The 18,318-nt window shown below is 35.3% G+C and overlaps 2 protein-coding genes across 17 annotated transcripts in view; one reads left to right on the forward strand and one right to left on the reverse strand.

The window, feature by feature from the left end:
* Nucleotides 1-13,130, forward strand: part of LOC126713880 (7-deoxyloganetin glucosyltransferase-like) — a 47,707-nt gene extending 34,577 nt beyond the window's left edge. Inside the window, exons 2-3 of one of the 2 annotated variants that reach the window (XM_050413806.1) lie at nucleotides 11,379-11,783; nucleotides 11,880-13,130. In XM_050413806.1, coding sequence (XP_050269763.1) covers nucleotides 11,379-11,783; nucleotides 11,880-12,814 — 1,340 coding nt within the window. In that variant the 3' untranslated portion in view covers nucleotides 12,815-13,130. The remainder of the gene's footprint in view (nucleotides 1-11,378; nucleotides 11,784-11,879) is intronic. The other variant, XM_050413807.1, reaches the window with a different exon arrangement.
* LOC126713881 (elongator complex protein 5) overlaps nucleotides 1-18,318 on the reverse strand; it is a 33,766-nt gene that overhangs the window by 11,415 nt on the left and 4,033 nt on the right. For 4 of the 15 annotated variants that reach the window (XM_050413810.1, XM_050413812.1, XM_050413811.1 and 1 more), the window contains exon 8: nucleotides 16,466-16,541. The exons of 6 other annotated variants lie outside the window; for them this stretch is intronic. In XM_050413810.1, coding sequence (XP_050269767.1) covers nucleotides 16,466-16,541 — 76 coding nt within the window. 5 more of the 15 variants (XR_007651471.1, XM_050413815.1, XM_050413816.1 and 2 more) reach the window with 5 other exon arrangements.

The raw sequence follows: 18,318 nt of genomic DNA on the forward strand, positions 1-18,318 counted from the left end.
TCAATATAAAATCTAATTGAATTTAGACACTTTGATTTTTGCACCTAATAATTCACTTGACACACAAATTTAAAAATAAGATGAGACACATGGCGAAAAATTAGAATTTAATTAGATTTTCTCTCAGTTTTGCATATATATATATATATATAAATATATATATATATATATATATATATATATGCGTTATCACTTGTCCTAAATTAAACTAAAGCAAAAAGAACTCTTTCGTTCATAAGCCAAGCGGCCTATTTCTTGAAGAAGCAGTACGACTCAATCCAAACAGGTCAGTAAGAATTTTTCTTTTCCCTTTTAGGTTAGCCATTAGGGAACTTAAATTATACAAAATCTAATAAAAAGATAATTTCAATATATTGAAGTTACAAAAAGAAGATTAAAAAAAAAAAAAAAACACGCAAGTATATGAAATTTTACAATTTCATTCTACAAACAAAATGAAAAAGCAAAAAGGAACTGATGAGAGATAAAAGTCAAAGCTAGGATTGCTGATATTAAAGTAATAAAATAAGAGAAAGTTTGAAATAATAATAGAAAAGAGAAAAATTGAGAAAGAGAGAGAAACAGATGATATTTGTTGCAACTGCAAAGTTACAAGCACCGCTAATTAGAACTCATAACCACAAGATCTCTCTTAGTACTATCTTTTTATGAAAAATAAAAGGGTAAATTATATATTTAGTCTCTAATTTTTACGCTGTATATCAATTTGGTTACAAAGAGAAGATAAATAAATAAATAAATAAATAAAAAACATGCAAGTATATGAAATTTTACAATTTCATTCTACAAACAAAATGAAAAAGCAAAAAGGAACTGATGAGAGATAAAAGTCAAAGTTGGGATTGCTAATATTAAAGTAATAAAATAAGAGACTTTGAAATAATAATAGAAAAGAGAAAAATTGAAAAAGAGAGAGAAACAGATGATATTTGTTGCAACTGCAAAGTTACAAGCACCGCTAAATAGAACTCACAACCACAAGATCTCTCTTAGTACTATCTTTTTATGAAAAATAAAAGGGTAAATTATATATTTAGTCTCTAATTTTTATGTTGTATATCAATTTGATTTCTGACATTTCAAATGTGTTAATTTGGTACCTAACCTTTTGGTACTATATCAAAATGGTCCCTACAGATAAATAATTGATAAAAAATGTTGGCTAACCATCAAAATAAACTATTGGTTTAATGCCACGTAAGACTACCACACTGCCATGTCAGTATTACCTAAATAAAAAATAAATAAAAACCTACTTAGTGAGTAAGCTCACATGTTTGGTAAAAAAAAAAAAAAATCCCTAGCCTGTGATTTCTTAGGTAAAAAATAATAAAAATAATGGTGGTGACGCCAGATGATCAAGCATGGTGCCCAATGGTGAAGACCAACGACGATTGATCTACTGGTGACGCTGATTTTGGTATAATCTCTCTCTTTACTCAAATGGGTTTTTTTTTTTTTTTTTCCTTGGAAATACTACCACAAACAAATACTTAAAGCAACAATGGAAGATAAGAGATTAGATTGGTTTTGTGTGACTATGAATTGATCTAAGTTGCACAAATATTGACACAGGTACGAGAGTACGGCAATTTAAAAAAAAAAAGAGTACGACACGTCTGGGATATGGCTAATAATTAATTGATTAATTTTATATATTTTTGACAATTTATATTCATTTTAGAATTTAAATTAAATAAGAACAGCAGAGAAGAACAATAAAACCAAAGAAGAGTCATAGGCATTAAAAGTAATATAATACATAATAGACATATTTTTAGTTTAAAGTTTAAAAAAAATAATAATATACAAAATGGTTTTATTAAAGAGTCATAGACTCATAGCTATTCACGTGACATCCTTCAAAGCATAAAAGTTGAAATTGAATGCCAATGGGGGATGGTTCAATTGGTAAGGTTCGGGCACTTCGTCTAATCTACCTAGGGTCGAGTCCCGCTACCAGCAGTTCTTCATTGGTGGGCATCCATAAGGGTTGGCTTGTGGGTCTTAACCTAAGTGCCCTATACGGGAACAGGTGTAGCTTAGCTAACCCCCATTTTTCCTCTACCCACCTTTACTACGTAAACAAGAAAAAGAAAAAAAGAAATTAAATTGAATAGAAAACACGTGGGTCACGTGAAAATTAAAAAGCAACACACAAAAGATTAAGACCAAAATGAATAACCAACGGAAGAAACTAAAAAGGAGGAAACAACGCTGAGGTAATTTTCAAGATAGCATTAGTGAGGGAAAGAATATAATAAGTTTACATACGTTAGAAACAATACTGCAAACTAGCATCTTGAGTTTTAAAGGCTCGATTTCCATCTAAATATCGAGTCTCAAAGACTTGAGTTCTACTTGCTGATCTAGGGTTTTTTTGCCACATAGATCTCGAGTCTTATAGACTCGAGTTTGTAAAAAGTAAATCCGAGTCCATAGGACTTGATTCCTATAGTGAAACAGATCAAATCAGATCTAGAACAGAGAAACAGAGAACAGAGAATAGAGAACAGAGGAGCACATCAAGAAGGAAGAAGAGGAAGAAGAAGAGGAGGAGAGGAAGAAGAACAGAGGACCAAATCGAGCCAGAAGAAGAAGAATCAGATTTGGAAAGAAGAAGAAGAGAACAGAGGAAGAAGAAGAAATAGACTTGTTCGTGGAATTTGGAGAATGGGAACTCGAGTTTTAAATACCCGATTTTCATGTGGATTTTTTTCCACATCAGACTGCCATCACATGCAATTCGAGTCTTAGAAACTCGAGTTCAACCTCTGAACTCGAGTTTTAGAGTCTCTAGAAGCTAGTTTACTATATAGTTTTGCAAACATGACAACTAATTAAAATATTTCAAAAATAATGTTAAATGCAAAAAAAAATTCAAACAACGCTGGGTGAAGCAAGAAGAAGAACGGGGGAGGAGATCGGCGTAGTAGACGTTACAGCAAGTTAGCAACAACGTGGCAACTCCATGGTGGAGACAGTGGCAAGATGCTGACAACGACGACAACATCAATGACCTTGAGCTAGTAGGTTCCTGAGAGAAGAGGCAACTCAAATTTTTAGATCTGAAAGTTGAGGTTTTTTTTTTTTTTTTTTTTTTTTTTTTTTTGCTTCGGTCAATATGATTTTTCGGGCCGAAATCTGTGTCTGGGACGTACTAGCGTGTCGTGACCGTGTCCTGACCGTGTCCGGGCCGTACCTAGATTATAAAAAAGAAAGGATACTCCCTGGCTACGGATTTAAGGAGTGTCTTACCAATGCGGTACATCATCTTGAAGTTTGAACTATCAAGTGTCAACTGATGATGTACGGCTTGGACTTTATTGAGCAAAGTTGGCCCCCAAGTGTTTGATCTAGTGGTTTTGAGTGAATGCTTTGCTCACAATATAGGGTGCTTTCACTTTCATTGATGTTGTCAATTTGTTAATTGCTATTTGAGATTTTGCGTTTCTCCTTTGTGAACCACTTTCTTTCTTTCTATATTTCTATCTCCACTAGTAGTTTCTTGTATTGTAAATCGCAATTTCACTCTCCAACTGTAGCTGAAGTATGTTATGAATTTTCACTTTCTGCAACTCTTTCTTTTTGGGCAAATCTTAAATACACACTCATCCTCTTTCAAACATTGCGACGAAGATAGTAGCGTTTTCTGTTTCACTTTCATTGGACTCAAGAAGTGAAACTCTCTCAACTCCCTCTTCTATCTTTGCTAGAAATCAAGCACCCATACCCTTTTAAAGAGAAATCAAACAATTTTGATAGACTTGCCTTGATAGAACTAGTGTTGGGCTTAGAATACAGAGAATGGATTTTCTCCATTATACACAAGTTTTAGGAGGTTATGCAAAAACACAAGTTTTGGGTTTGAAGATTAATTTTTTTAGGTTAGATGAGAGTAGTCAAGAATTAGTGTTGCGCTAGACAAATTCACGGTGGTAAATGGAGGTTATGCAAACCCACTTCAGTAATTTATCCAATTTAGGGTCTTTGTTTTTTTTTTCTTGCAACTTCAATGAGTTGGAGGAGAGAGTGTATCAAGATTTGCGGACAAAATTGGCCAATGCCCTTTTCACCCAAATTATATAGCCTTATGCCCCCCTTCCCAAACTAATTAGGGAAATGTCCCTCTTTTAAAACTCGATTTACTCAAAATCGAGTTAAGCCCTATAGTGGTGTTTTTAAGGAGCCTATAGTGACTTTTTAAAGAGCCTATATTGACGTTTTAAGGACCTATAGTGGTGTTTTGGAACTCCGCCTCCATGAACTCGAGTTATAGGTAAAAAAATTGCCTATAACTCAATTTCATGGAGATCAAGTTCCAAAACGCCACTATAGGTCCTTAAAACGTCACTATAGGCTCATTAAAACGCCACTATAAGGCTCCAAATTTTTTTTTTTTTAACTCGATTTTGAGAAAATCGAGTTACAAAAGAGGGGCATTTTCCTAATTAGTTTAGGAAGGGGGGCATAAGGCTATATAATTTGAGCGAAAAGGGCATTGGCCAATTTTGTCCCAAGATTTGCTGTCCATGGTTTTTGTTGACACGTTCCAAACTATGGTCACAATTTTTGGTCAATGTGTTATCAATTGGAAGAATGAGCCATCAAATCTCTTTCTAAAGGTATATTTTCAAGACTAATGGCCACTTAATCTCTTTCCAAAGATAGATTTTCATAAGCCAAGAAATTGGGTGTATGAAAATTCTGCTACTGCTGGTGGATACGATGAGTTCCACAGTTTGTTACAGTCAAAGGCACACACGGCTGTTCAAGAGGGAATGGGTGCTTGATTTCTAGCAAAGAGAGGAATGGATTGAGAGAGTTTTGTTTCTTGAGTTCAATCGAAGTGAAAGAGAAAGAGTTGTTGGGTTGGGTTTTCTCAGTCCATGCAAAATTTCAACACTGTTTAGTGTCTCTAGTTAAGTAGCTACATGTCTTAATATTAAACGGGAATTTAAGGTACTGGACATAAGGTACTGTAAGTTTTGCCCTTTCTTTTTTTTCTTTTTTCTTTTAAAATTTTAAATTTAGGTAAGGTTGACATAGCTATCTAGGTGATTTTAGTAACAATAATTAGTATGTTTGTATTATGAAACAATACGCTAAATGAACTAATAATTTATTTTTTATTTTCTTACTAGTACTATGGACTGTTAGGGACATAATTATGTAATTGGCTAATCTTTTGACAAAACGCACTTTACTTGTAATTGGGTAGATCTAGGATGAGTTTAGTACTTCAAGAAACAAGTGTTCAAGTTTAGTATTGAAGTCACGCAAATTTGACCAAGAAACAAGTGAAGGAAGTGTTGTTCATTAAAGCTCGACAGAATCCTTTCTATCGAGAATTACTGCTGAAGCTCGACATAAGCTCGACACAAGCTATATTTGTTGATAATTACGAAATCAAGTTTTCCAGATCTGATTACACTCATATCCTTGAGTATTTGTGTAGGATTTCTTTTCTCACCAGGGATGGAGGGAGACTAGGGGCGGCAATGGCCCCCCCTTTTTCTTTTTCTTTTTTTTTTTTATAATTAATATATACATAGTCACCAATTTTAGCAATTTTGTTCTATAAAATCACACTTTGCCTCCCTTAATATTATCTTTGATTCTTTTAGGAATACTACTCTAGCCACAAAATTTTCTATAACATTTTTACAAACTGTTGTGGTAGTAAACTTTTATTAGTTTGCATCTAGACTCATCACTTACATCGCATTTTAACTTACAAATAACCACTCATCACATTAATAATTTATAAAAAAAAGTTTGTAATTCTAGCATTTTCCTCCTTTTAAAGGCTAGATCTAAAATCTAAAGGAAAATAAACAAGCCCAAAAAAATTATTCAACAACAAAAATTACCAATAGTAAAGCTAAAAACAATTAAACTCAATCAACCAATTTTACCTAAAACAAACAACTTGACCCTTTAAAAAATTTTAAACAAAATAATTTTGTCCATACCTAGATGCACACATAAAATAAAATAAAAATAAAAAACTCATTAATTATTAAGCAACTGAGCCGGAAGCTAGAGCCACCACACACAACTAACAATAAAACTGCCCCCCCTAACTTCAAGTTTTGGCTCTGTCCCTATTTCTCACAACCCTAGACATATATAAGGATTATTTTATGAGTCGTCACAAGGTGATGCAAGGTGTTGCAAAAGAATAATCCATGCATATTGTGACCGGGGGAAGAAATTGCTCTAGTTCATCATATTCTCTATAGAAGCTATTGCGCCTTTACACCAAGGGTTTTGTGACCAAGGAGCTTCTTGATCTTTACTATTGATGAATTGAAGAACTTTGTAGCCAACAATCTTGCTAAAGTTGGTATGTTAATCACGTACTAGGATCCGTGCATCAGTAGATAGTCACGTCCTGAGATTTGTGCATTGAACGGAGAGATTGCCACTACAATACAAGTCCAATAGGATATTGGGGTAGGGGTTTAATTGTAGGTTGGTATTGGGATTCCTTTTACTTGTAACCGGTTGTGATTAATAATAATGGAATCTCGAGAGTGGTGACCATAAATTCACCTGGTGGGGTTTTGCCTCGGTAGATTTCCCCATTCGTAAACAAATCACCGATGTCAAATTAAATTTCCATTGCATTTAGTTATTTGGTGATTTGTTTGTACTACCACGTTATTGCATATAATTTGATTAATTAATTAACTTAGGTAGGGACAGACCCAGGTAGAGGGCTAAAGGGGCCCGGGCCCCCCTCTAGGCCCAAAAAAAAAAATTTTTAGCAAGTAAAATTTTTCCAAAAAAAAAAAAAAAGGGCTTGGGCCCCCCTGAAATTTTTGCTCCGGCCCCCCTTCCCCCAGCCCATCATCCGGCCAGCTCAGAGTAGAGCCCATAACCCATGTCAATCCAAAAAAAAAAAAAAAAATCTCAGCTCTCAGCAGTCCAAGACTCCAAAATGAAACGGAGAAAGCAAAAAACAAAGGAAAAAAAAAAAAAAAAAAAAAAGGAAAGTGAGAGACCGAGAGGCGAGAGCTACGAGCGAGACGGAGAGAGACAGAGAGGCAGCGGTGTCACCGTGACGCCGTGACGGAGAGAGACAGAGAGCAAGACGAGAGTGAGAGAGCGCGAAGTGCGAACCCAGCTTCGAGCGAGACCCACGCCGACGAGAGCGAGACCCACGCCGCCACGCGAGACGAGATCCACTTGCCGCCGGTTGCCGTTGCCCGATCTGCCCAGCCCAGCTTTGAGCCTTCACAGAATCACAGTTCACAGGTATTTACTCTTTAACTCTTATCTTTTCCTTCAAATTTCAAAACCTTGTGAGTTGTGATCTGAGATTCTGAGAATCAAAGAAACTGTGCTTGTGGTGTTTGAGTGTTTCTTGTTTGTGTTTTTACTGATAGAACTGAACTGATTTGGTGCTTGTGCTGCGGCTGAACTGAACTGAACTGTTTGTGTTTTTTTTTTTTTTTTGGCTTTTTGGCTTTACTCTGTGTTTGTGAGTTGTGACTCTTGCATTATATAGATAAAAGAGATAGATAGAGAGAGTAGAGATTGTAGTGATAGTCATATGGTTTTTTCTTTGTTGACTGGTAGTTGGACATAATAATAGGGAATAGGGAAAAGTGGAGTTGCTGTTGGGCAATAGACAAGGGACAGGGGAGAAAAAAAAAAAAAGAAGGTAAAGTTAAGAAAGGTTTTTGTTAGTAGTGCTTGACTGTCTGTAGTGGAATTCATTGGGTATTTGGGTTAGTGGGTCAGAATTAGGAAGATGAAGACAAGAGACAACACAAAGATACAAAAAACATAAAAGACATAAATAAAGGAAGAGACAACACAGAGACATAAATAAAGGCAGTCCAAACACAAAGACATTAAAGGCAGTAGGTAGACCAAAGACAAAAAGAAAAAAAAATAAATCATATAATATAAAAAATTATCACACAAATTTAAAAAAAAAAATAACAGTAATTCTTATATAATTTTTATTTTATTTGTAGATCATGAAAAAATCAACTACAATGCTTGATTTTTTCAAAAGAAAAGGTTCAACTTCAAATTCTTCCGAAGTCAACGTGGAATTGCCAACAACTAATGTTGCTATTCCAATTCCGAAAAATGTGGATGTTCCAATTCCGGAAAATGCGGATGTTCCAATCTCTCAAACACAATTTCAAAGAATTGACCTTGATTCTTTGGATTATGATCCCGGAACACGCAAACAAATATGGGAATATCATGTTAATCAGCGTGATGAAATTCGACGGGCTTACATTAAAAAAGGTCCGCACCAACCTCCTCTAGAGACATTCCAAAAAAGTGGAAAGCACAATCGTAGCTTTCAAGCTTCTTGGTATAGAAATAATTCAAAATGACTTGAATATTCTCCTACAACAGATGCAGCTTATTGTCTACCCTGCTTTGTCTTTCATAATCCAAATGTGGTTGTAGGACAAAATACATTTATTGTTGGTGGATTTAGAAATTGGAAAAAGGTTGGGGGCAAAGATTGTTCTTTTCAAGTTCATATAGGAAAAGATCCTAACTCAGCTCATAGAGTTGCTGAGCAAATGTGTAAGGATTTGATGAACCAATCGCAGCATTTGCAAAGGGTAGTTGATCATTTCACTACTGAACAAATTGCAAATAATCGGTTGCAACTGAAGGCCACAATTTTTATTGTGCGATATCTTGCCTTTCAAGCTATAGCTTTTAGAGGTCGAGATGAAAGTTTTAGTTCATTAAATCGTGGGAACTTTCATGAATCATTGGGTATTGTGACTTTTTGGAATGAGAAGGTTGCTGAAATAATAGAAAAAACTCCAAAAAATGCAACCTACACATCACCTAGGATTCAAAAGGAAATTCTACATGTTTTCTCAGCCAAAATGAAGAAGGCCATTCGGGAAGAAATTGGTGATGCAAAGTTTTGCATAATGGTTGATGAAACTCGTGATGAGTCCATGAAAGAGCAAATGGCTGTGGTGTTTAGATATGTTGATGCAGAAGGCTTTGTGAAAGAACGCTTTTTTGGGCTTATTCATGTTGTTGACACTGCAGCTTTGACTCTAAAGAAGGGGATATATTCTTTGTTATCTCAATATTGCTTAGATATACAAAATATTCGAGGGCAAGGATATGATGGAGCAAGCAACATGCGAGGTATGTGGAATGGATTACAAGCTTTGATTTTGAATGATTGCCCATATGCTTACTATATCCATTGTTTTGCACATCGCTTACAATTGGCATTAGTAAAAGTATCAAAACAAGTTGTTCCCATTAGTCATTTTTTTCTTACATTGCTTTTTCTGATCAAAATTGTTAATGCTTCATGCAAGCGCAATGAGCAATTGAAAGTTGCCAATGCTAATGAAATAGCACGTTTGATTGATCTTGAAGAGCTTGAGACTAGAAGTGGACTTAATCAAATTGGCACTTTACAACGACATGGAGAAATACGTTGGAGTTCACATTTTAGATCAGTTTCTAGCTTATTAAGGATGTTTGGTTCAACTGTTGAAGTTTTACAAAATATAATTGATGGTGCAATTGATGGAGAAAATTAGGGAGAAGGAGAGTCAGCTTATGAAGGTTTAACTTCATTTGAATTTGTTTTCATCTTGCATCTTGAGAAGGAAACTATGGAGATCACTGATAAACTTTGTCAAGCTTTGCAAAGCTAATCTCAAGACATTTTAAATGCCATGCATTTAGTTTCATCTACTAAAGCACTTATCCAAAAATGTAGAGATGATGGATGGGATAGCTTACTCACCACTGTGATATCATTTTGTGAGAAGCATCGTATTGATGTCCTAGATATGAATGCTCGTTATGTTGCGAGGCGAGGTCGAGCTCGTAATCAACAAGATAACGTTACAAATGAGCATCATTATCGAGTAAATATTTTTTATGCTACAATAGATTCTCAACTACAGGAACTAAATTATCGGTTTAATGAAGATGCAATGGAGTTACTTAGGCTTAGCTCAGCTTTAGAACCTCGAGAGGCATTAAAATCTTTCAGAATTAGTGATCTTTGTTTGTTGGTAAAGAATTTCTATCCACAAGATTTCACAGATTATGACAAACAAGTGTTGGAGAAGGAGCTTTATCATTTTGAGCATAATGTAGTCCAAGATCCAGAGTTCAAAAAATTGAAAAGTTTATCTAAGTTGTCTCGATGGTTAGTGAGAACTGGAAATTCAGAACACTACAAACTTGTTTATAGAATGGTGAGACTTGTGCTTACTCTTCCAATTTCTACTGCTACTACAGAGCGAGCATTTTCAGTTATGAAACTTGTCAAAACTGAACTTCGAAACAAAATGGAAGATGACTTTTTGAATGACTCTTTGATGTTATACATTGAAAAGGATATAGCTTCGACATTTAGTTTGGATTCAATAGTAGATGATTTTGAAGATTTGAAAGAACGTTGAGTTCTCTTTTCATAGATGATTGTATAAAGAAACGATAGTGTTTCGTATTTTTTGTTTTTGTTAGTAGATTGTATCTTAATATATTAAGAAACAATGATTTTTGGGTATTTGTCTTGGTTGATAGCTTATTAATACTATATGGATGCGTATTTGAAAAAAAAAAAAAAAAATTGCTTATCTCGGCCCCCCCCCGACTTAAAATCCTGCGTTCGTCCCTGAACTTAGGTAATTAATTAATTTGCTAAGGGGTCAATTCATTTTAACCCAACATGGACAAATTTGTAATAAAGAAACCTCATAGTCATAGACCACAAGATTCAACTTCTATCTAAAATTCATCTTTTTATTAACCTCTTAAAAATAAAAATAAAATCTTGGAGCTTTTACATGATTACCAATGGTAAATAGTGCGTTTAAGTACGAGATGAAGAGAATATATCAGCCGGCTCCAAATGTCACTTGTTTAGGGAAATGCAAATTGAACAATGTAAACTAAAAATCCATTACAAGACAAATAAAATGACTGGTGTTACGGATACATATCCTGAGAATATTCGTTCCTCAAAAAAATATATATATATCCTGAGAGTATTTTATTGTTGTTTTTGTTTTGATTTTTTTTCTTCTACAAGTGGAGAAATCGCTTCTTATCCTCGTTAAATCTTGGCCTTCTATCTTCACAGTCAAAAAAAAAAAAAAAAATCTTGGTCAAACGAAATAGCCAAGATTGACAAGTGAAACCTTTTATATGCATCAATGAAAGTGCACATCTGGGTTCATAAACACACAACAGAAAGAAGGAAATGGATTCTTCCAATAAGGCAGTAGTAACTGATAAGCCTCATGCAGTTTGTATTCCATACCCAGCTCAAAGCCACATAAAGTCAATGCTAAAACTTTCAAAGCTTCTCCACCATAAAGGTTTTCACATTACCTTTGTCAACACTGAGTTCAACCACCAACGTTTTTTGCAATCTAGAGGTCCCAACTCCTTAGATGGCTTGTCTGACTTCCGATTTGAAACCATTCCAGACGGCCTCCCTCCATCGGACCTCAACGCTACCCAAGATATCCATTTTCTTTGTGATTCCATTATGAAAAACTTCTTGGCTCCATTTTCTGATCTCCTTGAAAAACTCAATGGTGCAACTTCAAAGAATCCCCCAATGACTTGTATTATCTCAGATGGTTTCATGCCATTCACCATTACTGCTGCTCAAGAACTTGGAATTCCTATTGTAATGTTCTTCACTATTTCTGCTTGTAGCTTAATGGGTTATATGCAGATTGCTTCTCTCAAAGACAAAGGAATCATACCACTTAAAGGTGTAAAAAAAAACGCAATTCCCTACTGAAATCTTGCATTATTTTGTTACAACTAATCACAAATTTTTAAGCTAAAATCATTCATTGATTTTGCAGATGAGAGTTACCTCACAAATGGGTATTTGGACAGAGTGATAGACTGGATTCCATGTATGAAAAACATCCGTCTAAGGGATCTCCCAAGTCTCGTTCAAACCATAGATCCAAATGATGCTGTCTTTAAACTTGTGGTCGAAGCCCCAGAAAGAGCTCTTAAAGCTTCGGGAATTGTTATTCACACGTTCAACGCATTAGAAAAAGAGGTATTGGATGCTCTTTCAACCATGTTTACTCATGTATATGCCATTGGCCCTCTTCAACCACTACTAATCAATCACTTACCCAATGACCTTTCGAAATCAATTGGGTACAATTTATGGAAAGAAGAAACTGAGTGCCTCGATTGGCTTAACTCTAAATCACCCAACTCAGTAATATATGTGAATTTTGGTAGCATAACTGTAATGACACGAAAACAATTGATTGAGTTTGGTTGTGGACTAGCAAATAGTAAGCACCCCTTTTTGTGGATAATTAGGTCTGATTTAGTTGATGGAGAATCAACCATTTTGCCACCTGAGTTTGAGGTAGAAAGTAAAGAAAGAGGCTTCATAGCTAGTTGGTGCCCTCAAGAGGAAGTGTTGAACCACCCTGCAGTGGGAGGGTTCATAACACATAGCGGATGGAATTCAACCATTGAAAGTGTGTATGCAGGAGTACCAATGCTTTGTTGGCCATTTTTGGGCGATCAACAAACAAATTGCAAGTATACTTGCAATGAATGGGGCATTGGCATGGAAATTGATAATGATGTCAAAAGAGAGAAAGTAGAGAAGATTGTGAGGGAATTAATGGAAACAGAAAAGGGTAAGAAAATGAAGAAAAATGCAATGGAGTGGAAAAAAATTGCCAAAGAGGCCACTTGTCCACTTGGATATTCATCCCTTAACTTTAACAATCTGGTGAGTGAAGTTCTTTTATCAAAGGGCTAAATATATTTTGAAGAATTTTTTTTTGAAGTGACAATAATAAGGTACCCGCTATTAAGTTTGTTTATATTAAGTGTGGCTAGAAATAACTATCATCTATTGCCTATAAATAGAAAACTTCATTCTACAAGAAAGGGCCCTTGACCATCCAACATCCAAGATGCAATGGCAAATTCAGATTCTCTATCAAGAGCCCTCTATGTAGAGATGTAGACTTATCAATGTAAACTTGTAGAAGATTGTGGGCTAAGTCCCCATGTATTTGAATTCTTGTTCAATGAAATTTATATCTTTTGTGAGTGCATCATCCTCACTTCAAGCAGGCTTTGTTAAGTAGGCATTGCAATCATCCTCATTCTGATCGTTGTTATATTGTGTATTTCGCAAAAATTCCTATTAAGTTGGTGTTACCAAACTCATTCCTTCTCTTGTGAAGTCAAATTCACTGCCTTGAGTGGTTTTCAGTTACTTTGAGCGGACAAAATCTGGTTTGTACTCAAACTAAGTTCTCAATGGGTCTGCTACTTGTTTATAAGCCCTCTCAAACTCGTTCTCCTTTTGTAAAGTTATTATTGCGCCTCATGTATTGTTTGTTATGTGATAATCAAATCAAGCACTCCCTTCCTTGTATGACTGAACATTGCGTTAAGATTCATTGCACTGATTGCAGAACGAATGGATACGAATGAATGATAAACTAGTGGAAATCATTGCTTGAAAAAGACTGCCAGGTTACTTGTTTCTTCATTGTGTAAGTGAGAAATAATTACCAGGTGATTGTAGTTTTCCGATTCTGGACTTCGTTAGTGTGAAATTCATGAGTATTTATAGGGGTAAATTATTGTGTATTCTCGAAATACCATAAATGTGTACTTCCTCCTCTTACATGAATGATGGGTTCCACTAATTAAATTTATGGTGGAACCCACCATTCATGTGAGAGGGGGAGTACGCATTTATGGTACTCCGAGAATACCTAATAATTTTCCATTTATAGGTGTTAATGACAATTTATGGATTTGGTTAGGTTTAATTTAGAGTTATTTTAATTTACATCATTGATTTTTAGAGTTGGGCTGCTATTGCTGTGGACTAGAGGAGTAGTAGGGAAATTTGATGGGGTTGTGGGAAATTATTCAGTTTATGTAAGTTTGGATGTGTGGATGATCAATTTGAAGATTTCTTAAATGAACATTTATAATTTTGTATGAAAAGGCTCCACATGCGAGGCTGTACAAACACTAGCATATATATAGTTTGAATGGCGCTCTCTTGATTTTCCTTATCTTATTGATGTATTTGAAATATTTAACTTTCTCATCATCGATGCAGAATTTAATAGTCTTCTCTTTGGTTATATTAGTCTTCTCTTTGGTTATAATAGACCACTCGAAGCCCTACATGGAGGATTGGCAGAATTTAATCAAAGTAGATGGAGCATGGAGAAAACAAAACAAGAGAACTGGCATAGACTTTGAAAACAAATCCAGAGAGGTGAAAAAGCTTTTTATGGGTTACTAACTTACTACAGCACCAAATCTATGAATTGCTAAGTGCCCAGATTTGTAGCTGCCAATGAGGCTGTTTTGAAGGCAAAAGAGTTGGGTTTCAGAAGAATCTTCGTGCCGGTAAGAAGCAAGGAAATAGAACAAATTTGGAAACAGAAAAGGAAACCACCATGGAGATTCTCTGCACCAATTGAAGACCTCAAGAATGCTCAGCTGTTTTCCAGATCACAATTCAAGCAGTTCTTGGACTCCTTGTAAACAAAACCAGAACTCTGGCCAAACTAGCTACCAAATGTCTTAAGAATCATTTTTGGTCCAATTTTTTAATTTCTTTGTTGCAACATCCTTCTCTTGTAAAATAAAAAATCAGTGCATTGCCTTATGTTATGATGTTGGTTTGATGTCAAGGTGAGTGTGATTCACCGAAAAGAAGAGGTATCATATGTATCTTGTATATGTAACCACCCCCTCACATAGGTGTTGATCTTGCGCTTGTGGGATCTAACCCTATGTGAGACCATGGCAACAAAGCTGTTAAAGGTTTTATAGGATATGAGTTTCCCTAAAAGAATCTCCAGAGACTTGGCATTTACCTTGTCCACTGAAAGCTACGAAATCATTACAATTGCACGTCTCCATACGAGCTATAAGCTTAGAGACCTAAGTTTAGTGTTTATCTTCCATTGCAGAGCTTTCAAGTAGTGGCTTCGCACTCTGATTTACTTAGTGTTAGCCAATTTAGGATATGGCAGGTGTTGGCTAAGGGTTCTGGTCGTGGTATGTGGTAAAGAGGATGGCAGGATTTTGGGTGGTTCGGGTGGTAATGAATCATCTCTCCTTAGTATAATAAAATGGCAGTTGTGTATGTGTTTTTGAGGTGTTGAGGGTGTGTAGCTATGATAATGGAGCTTGGCACGGATGGTGGGTGTGATAATGGAGTCTAGGAGGATAGGAGGGTGTGATAATGGAGGATAAACCTTTAAGAAATGGGAAGCGCATGAGGATCTACAAGAGCAAGGGCAAGAATTCCCATGGAAGATCAAAAGATAAGGAAATATCTCTTCTATCTTGGAATATTAAGCAGAAGAAATTTTTTTGCAAGGATCGAGTATAACAACCAGATAGATTTTCATAACAAGCTCCAAATAACAAAATGTAAATACAATCCCCTGATTATAATTTCATTTCATGATCATGACTCATGAATAGACTTGAAACGAATCACACAACAGTTGCATACGAATCCCCTCTGAGTAACGTTCATCACATATCTTCACCAAAGCATAGCTTCTCTTCCACACATATTTTAGACCGCTATTATCACATCCTCGAAAGTCTAGGTGAACTAGGACATCCTCCACTCAAGGCAGCAGGGTTTCATTGAGCATATCTAGCACCCGGTCTTTGCCTTGTCCACCCAATCTGGCAGCCATAAGCATCAACTGACAAATTAATAACAACTCAGACTAGACGAGAGAGTAAATACTTGTCGGAGAGAATTACTGCAGACAAGTAGAAAGAGGGAAGAATATGTTGAGAAGGACTTAATTTCATATTGATTGTTATCATTATTGTGTAATATGAAAGCTTAGCTTCTCATCAATCTATAAAATTACCCACTGACTCAAAATGCAAAAAGGTTAAGTTGGTACAGAGCATCTACAATTCATAAACAAAACATTATTTCATTTATAATAATGTCTGAACATCGCAATAGATAAAAGAAACAAGGAGAAGGTCAATTTACAAATGCAGTACTCTGGCAGTCCAAGATCACGAATGAGGCACACACAATTATATATCCAAATCATCATCTGGGTCCTCATCAGAATCTGGTCTCTCATCATCTGAATCACGCAAATATATTATCTCACCCTTGCTAGAGTTCTCATTTGTCTGCAATATTCCAGTAGAAACAGGTTCCGCTTCACTATTGCCATCCGTAAGTGATCTCCGACCATCATAAATTTGAATGGGTTTACCAGTTCCTAAAGCAATCAAAAGTCAAGTATGAAGTCATTAAAAACAGACACATCTTCTGATCTAACAAAAGAGATTGCAAATGGAAAATACATCTGGAAGTGCAATATAATAATTCATTTCGAAAAAAGAAAATACACACACACAAGCATCCCTGATTCCGTACCCTGGTGTTCAAAAGGAAGTACAACCTTAGCCCTATCAATTTGCTCCTTCTCTGACAGCTGTAAATTGAATTGCATCTGTTGAAAGAAGTAGACTCTCATGAAACCATAGTTATAAAAATCATACCAAACCACTGGTTAAACCATAAAAACTGTGAACCAAAGCATTATCCAGAATGTTTTGGTTTAAAATACCAAATATGCAATGACCCATTATCAAACCGGGTAAACCGACAGATTGCAAGGGTTAATCTTTTTAACCCGCGGATAAAACCAAAAAAATACCTTTTGTATTTACTAAACTACTGAAGATTGCAAAGATAATCTAATAAAGATATAAAGTGATAAATATTAAAGGCTAAAAGACTAAAGAGATAAAGTAAGAGTTGTGCCATGAGATGAGGGTTGAAATTAAAGACATTAAGAGATAGCGATGAGACCAAAAGAGATAAAGAGACAGTGATAAAATTATAGATGCAGGTGATAAAATGATGAACTTGTTGGGGGGGGGGGGGGGGGGGGGGGGGGGGGGGGAAAGAAAAGGAAGACAAAAATGGAAGAACTCCACTAAAAGAGTCAAAATTCATCAGACTAAAAAGTTAGAAAGCAATCCTACGGCCTACTCCAACATCTCACAAATGTATCTCAAGGGTTTAATGATTAAGCTAAAACTTTATTTTGAAATTCTATGAGATGTGTTGTTTCAAGTCTTTTGAACTATATAACTTGGTTATTGGATGATTTATGTGAATAATGTTTTTTTTTTCTCTAACTTTATGTCATATGATGTAATTTTTTATTGTTATAATTTATTTATTTACCTAAATGGAGTATTTTTATTTTATTTTAATCGCTTTTTATAATTATAAAATATATTATTTGATTAATTAATAAACCTACAATTCAACCAATGAACCACTAGTTGAACAAATGAACCAGTGAACCAATTCTACAACCAAGTCAACCTCCGATACGGTTTTTATAACTATGCATGAAACACTAGTTTGTGAAAATTTAAGAAATGTGAAACTTGAGTGGTTCTATGGACTGTTTGATATCAGATTTGTGAACGTGGTGAACTGTTTGAGTCCACCAGATCTCAACCCACCATCGAAACCAATGAGGAATCTTGCACAAGTATTGATAGGTCCAGAGAAATATAATTATTTAGGTATGTTTTTCTTTGGGAGCGAATATCATGTTTTGCTAATCTTTATCTTTCAGAACTCTGCATAATAATGAACTAAGAAAAATTTGGGAGGCTCAACCCAGGAGAGTGGAGGTTACAAAAGTAAAAACCAACAGAGAGAGGATAAATGTTTGCCTGTTAGTAAATCGATAAGAGCAATGTGTTTAGTTTTGGGTTCCTCATTGGTGGTTACCTAGTTGGGTAGCGGACTGGCCATAGGTGTGTTGGAGATGGTGGAAAAGATGAAAAATCATGCACCAGCTCACCATGTGGACTCATACTTGGTCAGTGATTCTTAAACCAGTCAAGACTTAGCAGGAAACAAATTGACCTAATGTCAAAAATTCATTATCAATATTATGATCACATTTCAATATGCATGGTGCTAAACCTTTACTGATATTTCTATTTCTGTCATTTTTCCTGCGAAGATTGTGAAGGATATGCTGAGAGATTGGGTTGTGATCATGCTAAAGAGGGGTCAAAGGAGCGATAGGAAAAAAATTAATTGTCATGATGGTCACACATTTCTAAGATGATGATGATGAAGACAACAACTTACTTTATGTGCACATACTGTGTAAGTGAGGTTTCCCCTCTATTCCAATAAAAAATTATTACATATAAAAACTGATAATAACAAAATCTTACAAATTATACTCAAAC

The sequence above is a fragment of the Quercus robur genome, chromosome 2, assembly GCF_932294415.1.
Source record: "Quercus robur chromosome 2, dhQueRobu3.1, whole genome shotgun sequence".
Classification (NCBI taxonomy): Eukaryota; Viridiplantae; Streptophyta; class Magnoliopsida; order Fagales; family Fagaceae; genus Quercus; species Quercus robur.